This window comes from Cervus canadensis, chromosome Y (genome assembly GCF_019320065.1).
Source record: "Cervus canadensis isolate Bull #8, Minnesota chromosome Y, ASM1932006v1, whole genome shotgun sequence".
NCBI lineage: Eukaryota > Metazoa > Chordata > Mammalia > Artiodactyla > Cervidae > Cervus > Cervus canadensis.
Window position 1 is genome coordinate 443,815 of NC_057420.1, and position 13,989 is coordinate 457,803.

Below are 13,989 nucleotides of genomic sequence, written 5' to 3' on the forward strand. Positions count from 1 at the left end.
GAGAAGCTAATACAAGTGGAAAGAAATGGTGGGTATTCATCTCGAGAGGTAGAAATGTAGGACTGATGAGCCTGCTGTGAAGTCCAGAGCCTCTGATGCGGAGTCTCACTTTAAGATCCCTCATTCTCGTGTTGAATACAGTGAAGCCGGAGGCCTGGCTGTCCAGTGGCCCCCCTCCCCGGCCTGGCCGCCTGCGGCTGGTCTGCCACGTCTCAGGGTTCTACCCAAAACCCGTGTGGGTGACGTGGGTGAGGGGCGAGCAGGAGGAGCCTGGCACTCAGCAAGGAGACGTCATGCCCAACGCCGACTCGACTTGGTATCTGCGAGTAACCCTGGATGTGGAGGCTGCGGAGGCGGCTGGCCTGAGCTGCCGAGTGAAGCACAGCAGCCTGGGAGACCAGGACATCATCCTGAACTGGGGTGAGGAGGAAGTGGAGCCCAGCTGGGGATGGGAGGAGGTGGTCCTCAAGCCCAGAGGGACGGCCTGTGGAAGGGGAGGGAAATGACGCCCCAGCCAGGAGTGATAGAAGGAGGGGATTCTCCAAGTGAAGGAATAAAGATCTGAACTCAAAAAGGATTGAGACAAGGTGTTCCATATAAAAGAAAGAAGAGGCTAAAATCCCCACAGATCCCGAAGTAGGTGGCAAGTACAGAATCCCAGGAAGATTTGTTCCCCAGAAGAGGGAACTGTGGACTTTGAAAGGCAGGGTACCAAAGATAGGTGTGGTTTAAAGAGTGCTTTCTCAGTGTGAGCTGAACACTCTGCATACCACAGAGTATGTGTGAACAATCATCCCCAGTCTCCTTTGAGCAGGTGCTGTTGTTTTATGTTACAGATGAGAATTGAGGCTAAGCTCGGTCAAACTGCCCTGAGTCTCATCATTAGAAAGCGGAAGAGCTGGATTTGGACTCAGGTTTGGACTAGCTGTGACACTAGTGCCTGCCTCCATATGTGTACGAGCATATGCTGACGTGAACGGAATTATAGATGCCCAGACCCCAAGAAAAGATGGGGTGTCTATTAACTTCACAGGAATACAAGTGGGCACATTAGATAGGACAAGAAATAAGCATCTGGCATGCTCACACGTGCTTACAGTAGGGGACCTGATGCAGATTCCCAGGCTGAGACACACCCTGTGTTCCCCCACACAGATGGGAACCGTGTCTCCAGGGGCTTGATTGTCGTCCTGGTAATACTGGTGGTGTTTGTCCTTCTGGTTGTTGGAGGCTTAGTCTTCTGGTTTAGGAAGTACCGGTAAGTCTCTCCTTTCCATCTCCTCCCAACCTCAACCCCTCTACCCACATTTTCTCCTCTTCCCTTTTCCTTAATGGTGTCTGCTTTCTCTCACAGCCGCTATCAGGATATCCCGTGACTCTCCTCCCCACACCTATCTGTCTGGACTTCAGGATCTCTGGGCTTTAGCCCTCAGAATTTGAAGGTGAAATTGAGCTACCTTGAAGAAGCAGAGAGAGAAACCTTTGCAATATTTGGGGTGTTGTTCAGTTGCTCAGTTGTGTCTGATTCTTTGTGACCCCATCAGTTCAGTTCAGTTGCTCGGCATACCAGGCTTCCCTGTCCTTCTCCATCATCTGGAGCTTACTCAAACTCATGTCCATTGAGTCAGTGATGCCATCCAACCATCTCCTGCTCTGTTGTCCCCTTCTCCTGACTTCAATCTTTCCTCACATTAGGGTTTTTTCTAATGAGTCAGCCAAATACTGGAGCTTCATTTCAGCATCAGTTCTTCCAATGAATATTTTGGGTTGATTTCCTTTAGGATTGATTGGTTTGATCTCTTTGCAGTCCAAGGGACTCTCAAGAGTCTTTTCCAACACCACCGTTCAAAAACATCAATTCTTCGGCACTTACCGTTCTTTAAGGTCCAACTCTCACATCCATACATGACTGCTGGAAAAACCATAGCTTTGACTAGACGGATCTCTGTTGGCCAAGTACCATCTTTACTTTTTAATACGCTGTCTAGGTTTGTCATAGCTTTCCTTCCAAAGAGCAAGCATCTTGATTTCATGGCTGCAGTCACCACCTGCAGTGATTTTGTGTGGGAACTATGTTTTACTGATTTCTCAGAAATATCTCCTGGAATTTAATACTCATTTTCTCTTCCTTGCTTGCTCTCTCCCACCCTTAATTTAGACATTCTGTCTGACATGTCAGCATTAGCTAGATGCTGTTCTGTACACAGAACAAACCTGCTTATCTTCAAAGACCTTTCCTACGATTCTTATATGATTACCTCCTGACCTCCAGGAGAAAGCCTCCTTGATCCCTGAATTCTAGTCTCTGTCTTGCTTTCCTGCTCATACTTAAAGATTACAAGATAAGTTACCAATAAAATATGTGCTCAGTATGTTCTTGGGGAGTTGCTTGTCTGAACGCTCTTCCTGTGCTGTCTGTCATAATACTGTGTGTTTGTATTATTCAGTGTGAGGCCACCACAGTTTTGGAGCCCAAGAGAATAAAGTCTGTTGCTGTTTCCATTGTTTCCTCATCTATTTGTGATGAAGTCATGGGACTGGATGCCATGATCTTAGTTTTTTGAATGTTGAGTTTTCAATCAGCTTTTTTTGGGATGTGGGATAGTCCAAATACACCTCTGCTGGATGACCCTAGGCCTCCCAGTTTGTGTCTGTGATGTAGAAAATTTGTCCTGAATGGTACACTGAGAATTTCAGAACCTTCTCTGGTCGTTCAGATTGTAAGGAGTCGTCCTACAATGCAGGAGACCTGGGTTTGATCCCTGGGTCAGGAAGATCCCCTGGAGAAGGGGATGGCAGCTCACTCCAGTATTCTTGCCTGGAGAACCCCATGGACAAAGGCGACAATCCATGGAATGGCATAGAGTTGGTCATGACTGAGCAAGTAATGCTTTCACGTTCACTTTCAGAACCTAGTTTCTATTTTGAACCTGAATGTACAAAGAGAGACATTTTAAAAGAAAGCTAGGTTGTAGGAAACAGAGGTGTCTCAAATTTTTCACTTCATGTAACTTGATTTAAAAAGGAGACATCATAGTGTGGGTATATAATGTTTAAAAGGCTACTTTTTCATAGTGATATTTCTCTCACATGGCCAGTTAGTTTTTTCAGAGTGGACAGAGACAGATTCTCCCACTTACAGCCATTAAATGAGACTATACATGAGCTGGGCTGAATCCATTTGGGCAGGCATGAGTGCTAGCGGATGGCCTAGCTATCTGCTCTATTCTCAGCTGAGATATAAGAAGCAGGAAAGGCAGAGGAACAGCAGCCCTTCTCAATGTGAGGAAATTTGAAGGTCAAGATTAAATCATCTGTTAGCTACCAGGGAAGTAGTCGAGTAGCACTCAAGGCCCTTGAACATCCAGGAAAAAACGACTAAGCTTCTGAAGTCTTTGCTGGAGAAAATGAAGATTTGGCATCTTCTTTGTTGGACTTGCAGATAAAACCTAGGATGTGTGTGGAAATGCAGCAATTTTCTAAATCCATGGTTTCCAAACTGGTTTCCTACCCTGTAAGTAACATTACCTGGAAAGTTGCAAATTATGTTTGGCCACCCCCTGCCAATGAGTCCTACTAAATGAGAAATCATAGGAGTGGGGCCCAGTCATCTGTGTTTTACAAGCCCTCAGGTGATTCTGGGGGCTTCACAGGTGGTCAGTGGTAAAGAATCTGCCTGCCAATGCATGAGGTACAAGAGACGTGGGTTCGATCCCTGGGTCAGGAAGATCCCTTGGAGTAGGAAATGGCAACCTGCTCCAGTATTCTTGCCTGGAAAATTCATTGGCTAGAAAATCCTGGTGGGCTACAGTCCATGGGGTCAGAAACAGTCGTGCGTGACTGAAAGTCTTGGCTCACACACACAGGTATTTCTGATGTTCAGTTAAAGTTAGAGAATCACTGTTTGTAAATACTGTACATTGCTATGCAACAGATTCCCCAGAATGCTAAATGAAATGTTGGCTTGAGGTTAGTTAGGGAAGGCCTCCAAGAGGGAGGGGAAATGGAAACAGGAAGTAGAGATCCACTGAGGGGAACCCACAAGGAGACAAGGATCTCCTCTGACTCACTTCATTCCTGTGCCAAAAGGAGACACTAATGTCTGTTGTGATCATGCTGCCGATTGAATGTGTATGTCCTCTATCCTCTGTTGAAAACTGAATACCCACGGTGATGGTTTTACATGGTGAGTTCTTTTGGAGGAGATTAAACCATGAGGTCTGAGCTCTCATGAATGGGATTCGTGACCTTATAAAAAGGGTCCTTTTCTATATATAGCACAGGGAACTCTACTCAGTACACTGTTGTAATCTATATGGGAAAAGATCTCAAAAAGAATAATATGTATATGTATAACTAAGTCACTTTGCTGTACCCCTGAAACTAATGCAACATTGTAAATTGGCTATCAGTTCAGTTCAGTCACTCAGTCGTGTCCGACTCTTTGCGACCCCATGAATCGCAGCACGCCAGGCCTCCCTGTCCATCACAAACTCCTGGAGTTTACTCAAACTCATGCCCATTGAGTCGGTGATGCCATCCAGCCATCTCATCCTCTGTCGACCCCTTCTCCTCCTGCCCCCAATCCCTCCCAGCATCAGGGTCTTTTCCAGTGAGTCAACTCTTTGCATGAGGTAACTAAATACTGGAGTTTCAGCCTCAGCATCAGTCCTTCCAATCAATACCCAGGACTGATCTCCTTTAGGATGGACTGGTTGGATTTCCTTGCAGTCCAAGGGACTCTCAAGAGTCTTCTACAACACCACAGTTCAAAAGCATCAATTTTTCGGCACTCAGCTTTCTTCACAGTCCAACTCTTACATCCATACATGACCACTGGAAAAACCATAGCCTTGACCATACGGACTTTTGTTGGCAAAGTAATGCGTCTGCTTTTTAATATGCTATCTAGGTTGGTCATAACTTTCCTTCCAAGGAGTAAGCATCTTTTAATTTCATGGCTGCAGTCAGCATCTGCAATGATTTTGGAGCCTAAAAAAATAAAACATGACACTGTTTCCACTGTCTCCCCATCTATTTCCCATGAGGTGATGGGACCAGATGCCATGATCTTAGTTTTCTGAGTGTTGAGCTTTAAGCCGACGTTTTCACTCTGCTCTTTCACTTTCATCAAGAGGTTTTTAGTTCCTCTTCACTCTCTGCCATAAGGGTGGTGTCATCTGCATATCTGAGGTTATTGATATTTCTCCCGGCAATCTTGACTCCAACTTGTGCTTTTGCAGACCAGCGTATCTCATGATGTACTCTGCACATAAGTTAAAAAAGCAGGGTGACTCCAAGTACAAATCATTCAAAAGGTGTTTGTCTCCTCCACCACTTGAGAAGCAAGACACAGCAAGAATATGCTGTCTACGGAACCAGGATGTGGACTCAGTTGATCTGGTAGTTCTCAGCCTCCAGAAAAATGTTCTACTGTTTTTAAGCCACCCAGTTTATGGTATTTTGTTATAGTAGCCAAGTGGACAAAGATAGATAATTTTATAAATGCTGTGGGAAGCAATATGTACAAATGTCCACAGTGCTTGTAAAAATGTATCCCCTGTGAACAGCTTTTGGTACTGTGCTGACCTCAGGGGATGGTCTTCCGCTTTGCTTCCTTGAGCAGTGTCTAGCTTCTGAACAATCCCATTGGTCTTCTACAGATTTCAGGCATGTGTGTTAATGAAGAATTAATGCTTTTGAACTGTGATGTTGGAGAGGACTCTTTAGAGTCCCTTGGACTGCAAGGATATCTTGCCAGTCAATCCTAAAGGAAATCAGTCCTGAATATTCATTGGAAGGACTGATGCTGAAGCTGAAGCTCCAACACTTTGGCCACCTGATGTGAAGAATTGACTTATTGGAAAAGACCCTGATGCTTGGAAAGATTGAAGGCAGAAGGAAAAGGGGATGACAGAGGATGAGATGGTTGGATGGCATCACTGACTTGATGGACATAGTTTGAGCAAGCTCTGGGAGTTGGTGATGGACAGGGAAGCCTGGCGTGTTGCAGCCCATGGGGTCACAAAGAGTCAGACACGACTGAGTGACTGAACAAAACTGAGTCCTTCTGAGGTTACTGATGAGAGCCAGATGTCACTCTACATATATGAGGGCCTGCACTGCATAACAGAAATCCTGAAATTGGAAATCTAGAGCTTATGTAGAAAATGAATAGTTGTTAACCCTCCTCAATGAAATGTAAATTCAAAATAATTTCAATTGTGGGAAGATGGCTATCTCATAATTATTTCACTATATTTTAGATTTCAAAACATGTCCTTTAAGTTATATCTCAGGTTGCTTTACTCAGAAAACTTAACTAAGATGAAAAATAAAAATGTTCACTTTATGACACCTACCTGCATTTCTGTCTAGTGTAATTTCCTTTTTTTGAAAAAAAATTTTTTAAGTATTTCAGGTAGTATGGATCTATTGATGACAAATTCTCTTTCTCTCTCTCTCTTTTTTTTTCTTTTTCCTGTATAAAACTGTCTTTGTTTTGTTTTTAATCTTCAAAAATATTTGCAGTGGAAATACAATCCTGAATTGGTATTTTTATTAATTATCATTTTTTCATCATGTTTAGGTTTGTGTTCCACAGTTCTCTGGGCTCCAAGTTTCTGGTGAGAAGCCAGCATTAATTTCACTGCTGTTTCACTCCTTGTATGATACTTTATTTTTTTTCTTTTGTTCTTTCAAGAATTTTTTTTATCCTTTACTTTAAGCAATTTGACTATGATGTACCTAGGTATGATTTTCTTCCCATTTACCATGCTAGATGTTTGTTGAGACCCCCCCAAATCTATAAACTGAAATCTTTAAGCAAATTTATGAAATTTTTGGCTGTTATTTTTTCCAAATTTTTTCTACCTTATTTTCTAGCTCATTCCTTTCTGGAACTCTCATTACACTTGTTTTGCATAATTTAACATAGTTTTCCAGGTGCTTGAGGATCTGTTTACATTTTTCATTGTTTTCTAATTCTCTTCACATTGTATTCTTTCTTTTGATATATCTTCACAGTCACTGTTTTTTTACTCTGTTATCTCAATTCTGTGAATCTCATCCAATGAAGCTTTCTTTCTTTTCTTTTTTTTCAGATAATGTATTTTAGTTCTACCATTTTTTTTTGTTTTCCTGTGGTGTCTATTTCTCTTCTAAGGTTTCTAGTATGCTTATAAGAAAACACATTTTCTTTTATATCACTGAACATAGTTATCACAGCTGTTGTAAAATCTGTTTAGTAATTTCAATGTTGAATTATATATATCATTAGCTTTACACTGACTGCCTTATGTCTTGCAAATCATCACGTAATCCTGGCTTTTTTACATAAAATAATTTTGGATTTCAACTACAATCTAGTGAAAATTATGTTGTAGAGATTCTGTTGTATTAAAATGAAAATTGATGGTACTTTTAGTTTTAGCAGATAAAAAGCTTAGATCAAAACTGAAAAATTCTTAACTTGGGTGGTAGTTCAAATCTCTGTTTAGTTCTTTTGTACTTCTGTACTGCTTTGAGTCTTTTTCACATATATGCTTCAGAAGTCAACCAGAAATTTGAGCAAAATATATTCAGAGATTTTGAATATGAAATGCAAAAAAGCAAAATGGTTGTCTGAGGATGTCTTACAAATAGCTGAGAAAAGAAGAGAAGTGAAAGGCAAAGGAGAAAAAAGAAAGATATACCCATCTGAATGCAGAATTCCAAAGAATAGCAAGGAGTGATAAGAAAGGCTTCCTAAGTGAACAATGCAAAGAAATAGAGGAAAACAATAGAATGGGAAAGACTGGAGATATCTTCAAGAAAATTATAGAAACCAAAGGAATATTTCTTGCAAAGATGGGACAAAAACAGTATGGACCTAACAGAAGCAGAAGATATTAAGAAGAGGAGGCAAGAATACACCAAACTATTCAAAAAAAAAAACATCTTAATGATCCAGATAACCATGATGGTGTGATTCATCACCAAGAGCCAAACATTCTAGAGTGCAAAGTCAAGTGGGCCTTGGGAAGCATCACTACAAACAAAGCTAGTAAAGGTGATGGAATTCCAGCTGAGCTATTTCCCAAAAGATGATGCTGTGAATGTGCTGCACTCAATATGCCAACTAATTTGGAAAACTCATCAGTGGCCACAGGACTGGAAAAGGTCAGTTTTCAATCCAATCCCAAAAAAGGGCAATGCCAAAGAATGTTCAAACTACCTCACACTTGCACTCATTTCACATGCTAGCAATGTAATGCATAAAATGCTCCAAGCTAGGCTTCAGCAGTACATGAACTGAGAACTTCCAGATGTACAAGCTGGATATAGAAAAGGGAGAAGAACCAGAAATCAAACTACCAACCTCCACTGGAATATAGAAGTAGCAAGAAAATTCCAGGGAAACATTTACTTCTGCTTCATTGACTATGCTAAAACTTTTTACTGTGTGGATCACAACAAACAGTGGGAAATTCTTAAAGAGATGGGAATACGAGATCATCTTACCTGCCTCCTGAGAAAGCTGCATGCAGGTCAAGAAGCAACAGTTAGAGCCAAACATGGAAATACAGACTGGTTCAAAATTTGGAAAGGTTGTATATTGTCACCCTGTTTATTTAATATATAATGCACAGTACATCATGTGAAATGCTGGGCTGGATGAGCTCAAGCTGGAATTAAGATTGCTGGTAGAAATATCAATAACCTCAGATATGCAGATGACACCACTGTATGGCAGAAAGTGAAGAGGAATTAAAAAGCCTCTTGAAGGTGAAAGAGGAGAGTGAAAAACCTGGCCTAAAACTCAACATTCAAAAAACGAAGTTCATGAAAACCAGTCCATTACTTTATTGCAAATACATGGATAAACAATGGAAACAATGACAGAATTTATTTTCTTGGGCTCCAAAATCACAAAACCACAGCAGCCATGAAATACAAAGATGTTTGCTTCTTGGAAGAAAAGCTATGACAAACTTAGATAGCGTATTAAAAAGTAGAGACATTACATTACTAACAAAGGTCTGGATAGCCAAAGCTGACTCTTCCAGTAGTCATGTAGGGATATGAGAGTTGAACAGTAAAGAAGGCTAAGCATGTAAGAATTAACACTTTTAAACTGTGGTGTTGGAGAAGACTCTTGAGAGTCCCTTGGACAGCAAGGAGGTCAAACCAGTCAATCTTAAGGGAAATCAACCACGAATATTCATTGCAAACATTGATGTGGAAACTGAAGCTCCAATATTTTGGCCACCTGGTGCAAAGAGCCAACTCATTAGAAAAGACCCTGATGCTGGGAAAGTTGAAAACAGAAGGAGAAGGGAATGACAGAGGATGAGATGGTTGGACAGCATCACTGACTCAGTGGATATGAGTTTGAGCAAGCTCCAGGAGATGGTGATGGACAGAGAAGCCTGGTGCATTGCAGCCCATGGGGTCACAAAAAGTGGGGCACAACTAAATGATTGTGAACAACAACTCTGGCTCTCACTTTCTAGGCTCCTTTCCTCACATTCCAGCTGTTCCGGTTACCTCAGACTCTATCTTCCAGTCCTTCATGACAGAAAGTCTGTTAGTGCTCCTTTTGAATCTTAAATTGAAGTAAGTAGGGAAAACCACTAGATCATTCAGGTATGACCTAAATCGAATCCCTTATGATTATGCAGTGGAAGTGATGAATAGATTCAAGGGATTAGATCTGATAGACATAATTCCTAAAGAACTATGGATGGAGGTTCATGACATTGTACAGGAGGCAGTGATCTAGATCATCCCCAAGAAAAAGAAATGCAGAAAGGCAAAATGGTTCAGGAGGCCTTTCAAATAGCTGAGAAAAGAAGAGACGTGAAGGCAAAGGGGAAAAGGAAAGATAAATCATCTGAATGCAGAGTTCCAAAGAATAGCAAGGAGAGATATGAAAACCTTCCTCAGTGATCAGTGCAAAGAAATATAGAGAAACAATAGAATGGGAAAGACTAGAGATCTCTTCACGAAAATTAGAGATTCTAAAGGAAGATTATATGCAAAGATGGGCACAATAAAGGACAGAAAAGGTATGGACCTAATAGAAGCAGAAGATATTAAGAAAAGGTGGCAAGAATACTCAGAAGAACTATACAAAAAAGATATTCATGATCCAGATAACCATGAAGGAGTGTCACTAACCTAGACTCAGACATCCTGGGATGCAAAGTCAAGTAGGCCTTAGGAAACATCACTATGAACAAAGCTAGTGGAGGTGATGGAATTCCAGTTGAACTATTTCAAATCCTAAAAGATGATGCTGTGAAAGTGCTTCACTCAATATGCCAGCAAATTTGGAAAACTCAGCAATGGCCACGGGATTGGAAAAGGTTAGTTTTCATTCCAATCCCAAAGAAAGGCAATTCCAAAGAATCTTTAAACTATCGCACAAATGCACTCATCTCACATGCTAACAAAATAATGTTCAAAATTTTCCAAGACAGGCTTCAACAGTATGTGAGCTGTGAACTTCCAGATGTTCAAACTGGCTTTAAAAAAGGCAGAAGAACCAGAGATCAAATTGCCAACAGCCATTGGATCATCAAAAAACCAAAAGAGTTCCAGAAATGCATCAAATTCTGCCTTATTGACTATGCCAAAGCTTTTGACTGTGTGGATCACAACTGAAAATTCTTGAAGTGAGCACAATACCAGACCACCTTACCTGCCTCCTGAGAAATTTGTATGCAGGCCAAGAAGCAACAGTTAGAACTGGATATGGAACAACTGACTGGTTCCAAATTAGGAAAGGAGTACATCAAGGCTGCATATTGTCACCCAGCTTATTTAACTTATATACAGTGTATATCAGGTGAAATGCCTGACTGGATGAAGCACAAGCTGGAATCAAGATTGCTGGGAGAAATATCAATAACCTCAGATATGCAGATGACACCACCCTTATGGCAGAAAGTGAAGAGGAACTAAAGAGCCTCTTCTTGAAAGTGAAAGATAGTGAAAAAGTTGGCTTGAAAGGCAACATTCACAAAGCTAATATCATGGCATCCAGTCCCATCACTTCATGGCAAGTATATGGGGAAACAATGGAAACAGTGACAGACTTTATTTTGGGGGGCTCCAAAATCACTGCAGATGGTGATTGCAGCCATGAAATTAAAAGATGCTTACTCCTTGGAAGAAAAGCTTTGACCAACCTAGACAGCTTATTAAAAAGCAGAGACATTACTTTGCCAACAAAGGTCCACCTAGTCAAGGCTATGGTTTTTCCAGTAGTCATGTATGGATGTGATAGTTGGACTATAAAGAAAGCTGAGCACCAAAGAATTGATGCTTTTGAGCTGTGGTGCTAGAGAAGACTCTTTAGAGTCCCTTGGACTGCAATGAGATCCAACCAGTCCATCCTGAAGGAGATCAGTCCTGGGTGTTCATTGGAGGGATTGATGTTGAAGCTGAACCTCCATTACTTTGGCCACCTGAGGAGAAGAACTGATTCATTGATAAAGACCCTGATGCTGGGAAGATTGAAGGCAGGAGAAAAAGGGGATGACAGATGATGAAATGGGCGGATGGTATCATTGACCCAATGGACATAGTTTGAGCAAGCTCTGGGAATCGGTGATGGACAGGGAAGCCTAGAATGCTGCAGTCCATGGGGTTGCAAATAGTCAGACACAACTGAGTGACTGAACTGAACTGAGCTGGAAACTTTATCTTTTCACAAACAGTGCTAGCTGTGCTCTTCATTCAAACCAAAACTATATCAGAGAGTAATCATCCTGTGTACTTACCTTCTTCCTAGTGCTGAATGCATTCTAGATATGTCTGCCTTTATCCTGTCTCTATTGTCTTCAAGTAGTTTCTCTTTGTATTTCTTCCAGAGTTTGTAATTGTTGTCTTCAAGAGGTTTAACAGACCAAGTTCTGAACTCCTTTAGATGAGAAACAAAATTTCTACTTGCCTTTACTTTTTTGAAAGTTACAACCCAAACATTTTAATAAAATATTTTATGCCATTTAAAAACTTTTTTTGTCTAATTAGTTGAAATTATCTAATTTCAACTGAATCATTCAGTTGAAAATTGATGCAAGTAATATAAAATTATATTAAGTGTCTTAAGGAAAAAAATGTAGTTCAAGATATTACGTGCCTACAAATTATTGGAAAGTTTTAAATAACCAAGAGTCTGTCACTGGAATTAGTGATTGAAGAACACTTGACATTAGCTGAAATCTACAGGTCAAGAAAATGTTGCTGCTGGTTGTAACCATTTTACAGTCTTCTCAAAGCACTCATAAAAATAGGGAACAGAAACTTAGTCTAACTCCTGCAGGAAACTCTGAGCACTCAGGTTCTTAATAATTTGCTTCTCTATATAATCAAGATGAAAGAAAGATGACCTCAACTTTGCCTTCCACTTTACTGTCATGAGGAAAACCGAGACAGAATGAAACTGAAATAAAGGTCAAAGGAGAGCTAAGAAAAGAGATAAATTGAGCCTATGGCGATGTCATAGTCTATGATTCACAATTTGCCTGCAACTCATCATTTGATATTCAAATGTTTCTTCAGATAGTGGAGTGATGAATTTCTTTTATCTACTGAATCTTATATAACTGGATTTTTTTTTTTTTTCACTTTTTGCAATACAATAGACAAAAATTATTCTGGAACCATTTCAAGTGTACTAGTTAATGGACAAACCCTACTTTCTCCATTTCATACCATATATTGGGTGAAAAGTTCTGTGAAATCAGTCACACATTGCTCCAATTTCTATCTAGAAGGCATCTTGATTAAATTAGATCTTTTGAATAGCACACAGTTTTAAGACTTTCATCTTTATTTTTCCCCTCAGCTATTTGGATGGTGGTGGCGGTTTAGTCACTAAATTGTGCCTGACTCTTGCGACCCCAGGGACTGTGGCCTGCCAGGTTCCTCTGTCCATGGGATTCTCTAGGCAAGAATACTGGAGTGGGTTGCCATTTACTTCTCCAGGGGATCTTCCCAACCCAGGAATCAAACCCAGGTCTCCTGTATTGCAGGTAGATTCTATATGTACTGAGCTATGAGGGAAAACTTTTGGATAAAGGGAAGCTATTTGGATAAAGCCAGCTTATGGCAAAAGAAACCTAGCAAGAGTGTGAAGCTGAGTTAAGTGAAAGACAGAAAGATAAAAACTATTCATTTATTCAACATATATATTGAATGCTTACTATGAATCAGGCAATATCTTAGAGATGGGCTAAAATTTTAGCAAAACAGGGAAAACTTTCCCATGGAGGTTGAAATAGAGATGTAAATGAAATATATATATAAACTTAACTACACATAAAAATATGTGTTAAAGAGAAAAATCAAATTATAGATGAGGATGTTTTCCAGAGGTTGACCTCTGAGTCAAGACTCAGCATACTGTTGTAATGCAAGTCTATGAATCGAGCCATATCTGATCAGAAATGTCTTGAACTTCCTAGTGATTTATTTATTTTGATGTGGACCATTTTCAAAGTCATTATTTTGGCCATGAAGCATGTGGGATCTTAGCCCCCTGACCAGGGATCATACTCTCAGTTCCTGCATTGGAAGGTGAAATCTTAACTACTGGACCACCCAATGATTTAAGCCAATAGATTCCCTTTCCTTATGCTGGGTTATATTGTGCTTCATTTACATGAAAATCAAAGCTACTAACTTACAAGCCACAGGAACATTTTTCAGGATCCCTAAAAGTTTCTAATATTTGTTTGAGTGATTCCCAAGACTGTTTTCTAGAAGGTGCTGTCTGTCCTAGTGTCTTTCCCTGGTTGTCTGCGGTTAGGATTCAGCATTTTCACTGACTTGGCCTGTCAGGGAAGTTAGTGTTCTTTCTGACCACCTGCATTCTACTGTTGCCATGGCTGCTTCCTCAGCTGAGTCTTTATGAGGCTTGCCCACACCCCAAGTCATCCTGTCTTGAGGTATATACTTCTGAAGGGAACAAAGTGACAGCAAAGAGTGAAAAATCCCTCT

General features: G+C 40.6%; 1 protein-coding gene across 1 annotated transcript; it reads left to right on the forward strand.

Moving 5' to 3' along the window:
• Positions 1–95: 95 nt before the first annotated feature.
• LOC122436370 (antigen-presenting glycoprotein CD1d-like) lies at positions 96–1,575 on the forward strand. The gene is made up of 3 exons (XM_043460195.1): positions 96–420; positions 1,156–1,258; positions 1,355–1,575. The coding sequence occupies exons 1-3, from the start codon at positions 96–98 to the stop codon at positions 1,374–1,376; spliced, it is 450 nt and encodes a 149-aa protein (XP_043316130.1). The 3' UTR covers positions 1,377–1,575.
• Positions 1,576–13,989: the final 12,414 nt, after the last annotated feature.